At 37.1% G+C, this 2,500-nt stretch overlaps 1 protein-coding gene across 5 annotated transcripts in view; it reads right to left on the bottom strand.

Annotated features, from left to right (window-relative positions):
• Positions 1–2,500, bottom strand: part of LOC125035290 — a 30,249-nt gene that overhangs the window by 2,457 nt on the left and 25,292 nt on the right. For all 5 annotated transcript variants that reach the window (XM_047627575.1, XM_047627579.1, XM_047627576.1 and 2 more), the window contains one exon: positions 2,369–2,500. This exon is cut by the window's right edge and continues 69 nt beyond it. In XM_047627575.1, coding sequence (XP_047483531.1) covers positions 2,369–2,500 — 132 coding nt within the window. The remainder of the gene's footprint in view (positions 1–2,368) is intronic.

The following is a 2,500-nucleotide window of genomic DNA, read 5'->3' as shown; positions in this document are numbered from 1 at the left end:
ACTGCTACTATTAATGATAATAATATTGTTTATAATGTTAAGGACGGTAACAACAAACAGCAAGTCAATAATAACAATGATATCAATGATAATAATATTAGTAATAGTAGAAATAATATAGCAGTAAAATGATATATTAACAATAAATTAACAATAAAAATGCTGATGATATCAAAATGAAATAAGAACAATAACAACATTAATAATAGTGATGATGATAATAATAATAATAATAATAATAATAATAATAATAATAATAATGAAATAACAACACAACATAAACAATATTGATAATTATTATGATAATGATAATGATTAAAATATAAATAACGCTGTGATAATAACAGCAATGATAATAATATAAAAAATGATGATAATGTCAACAATGATAATCATAACATTAGAGATAATTAATGACAATAATAATAAAGACACTGTTATTCTCATAATAATAATGATAATAACAATAATAAAGATAATAACAATAATGATAATAAACCCGGTCCTAAGCCCGGTGAATGGTGAGGATTGGAGGTAAAAATGGCGTGCGCCTGTAAAACAAAAACCCAAAACAAATATGAAAAAGAAACATGGTGGTGGAATGATAAAGTGCAGGAAAGGATAAAGAGAAAGAAAGAAGCAAAGAAAAGGGCTGAAACACCAGGTAGAGAAGATGACAAAGAAAGGGCAGAAACCGCTAATAAAGAGGCAAAAAGAGCAGTGGGGAGAATGCTGAGTGGAGATAAAGATATGAACAGATGGAAACAATATTTTGAGAGGCTACGGAACGAAGAAAATGGAGGAAGAGTTTTCGGGGAAGGAACACCAACTGAATGAGAAACAACAGAGATAAACAGACGAAGTTAAAGGGACGTCGATGAAGATGAAAAAAGGAAAGATAGGTAGGCCTTGATGAAACATCGGCAGAAGTGTGGAAAAGCTTGGAGGGAGTGAATGTAGTATTGGAGCTAATGAAGATTTACAATCCAGAAAAAAAATATATATAGATGCGTTGAAGGAAAGTGTGGTTGTACCAATATTCAAAGACAAAGGTGATATCCAAGACTATGGGAACTATCGGGCAATGAAGTTAATTTCACATACAGTGACAATTTTGGAAAGAATCACTGAAAAAAGGCAAGTATGTGAAACGGAGATTGGAGAATAACAATTTGGATTTATGAAGGGCAGGGGAACACCGGAAACAATATTTTCTGTAAGGCAAATGCTGGAGAAGTATAGGGAAAACAAAGAGAGAGAGAGAGCTACATCTCGTATTTATAGAATTAGAAAAAAAACAAACATATGGCAGAGTGTCGAAAGGTGCATGGAAGAAAAAAAGAAGAATCAGAGGAGTATGTAAGATTAGTATGAGGATGCAAGGATACAAGTTAGGACAGAAAGTTCAATGGTAAGGTTCAGCTTTGAGCCCATGCATATTTAATTTGGTAATGGATGTACTCAAGCCGGAAAGAGTACAACCAGCTCCATGGGATATGCTATTTGCAGACGATATAGTCCTGATAGACACCACTAGGGAAGGGGTTGAGCTTCTCCATCTCTCCATCTTCTAGGATGGAGAGATGGAGAAGAGAGAGAAAATAGAGGGAGTACGATCAGTCGAAAGAAAACGGAATATATGTGCAGTTTCTGGGCGTAAAATTGAAAAGGACCAATACCTTTAAATACTTAGGTTTCCATATGTCATCAGATAGGGCACTGGACCAAGAAATCAAGAAAAATGTCATAGGATTCAGTCAGGCTAGAGAAACTGGAAGAATGTGGCCGGAGTTTTGTATGATAAGGAAATTAGTTTGAGAATGAAAATAGACTTATGCAGGGCGGTCGTGAGACCAGCAATGATGTACGGGGGAGAAGAGTGGCCAATTAAAAAAGACCAGGAGAAGAGACATGATGTTAAAGAATGCGTATGCTGAGGTGGATGTGCGGAGTTACGTGACTTGACAGGATTAGTAATGATATAATTCGTGGAACATCTGAAGTATTGGAAAGATCAAGGAAAATACAGGAGAGAAGGTTAAAAATGGTAGGGCCATGTGATGAGGAGAGAGGAGGAATATGTGGGAAAACGAGTGCTTAATACGGAGGTAAAAGGGAGAAGGGAAAGAGGACAGCTAAGGGGGTGGAAAGACTGCCTGCAAACAGGTTTTAGAGAGAAGAGTTTTTGATAGGCAGGAATGGAGAAGACTTTCCAAAATTATCGACCCGTGTAAAGACGGGATTAAGTTAAAGAAGGACAAGGGAACATCAATAATGATGATAATAATAACAATGACAATAATAGTGGTGATCTCTGTATGGATGACATGAAACCTCCCACCAGGACCTCAACCACTTAGCCACATACCTGGCAAGGAATCTCGTCACTGAAGGGCAGAACGACGGTGGCGGCGCAGGGGCGGTTGCGGACGCTGCTGGTGAAATGGTTGAGGGCGTGGTCCCACTGATTGATGATGGGCGTGATGCTGTGGCCGTGGAG

This window comes from Penaeus chinensis, chromosome 19 (genome assembly GCF_019202785.1).
Source record: "Penaeus chinensis breed Huanghai No. 1 chromosome 19, ASM1920278v2, whole genome shotgun sequence".
Taxonomy (NCBI): Eukaryota; Metazoa; Arthropoda; class Malacostraca; order Decapoda; family Penaeidae; genus Penaeus; species Penaeus chinensis.
This window is presented reverse-complemented; position numbering and strand designations above follow the sequence as displayed.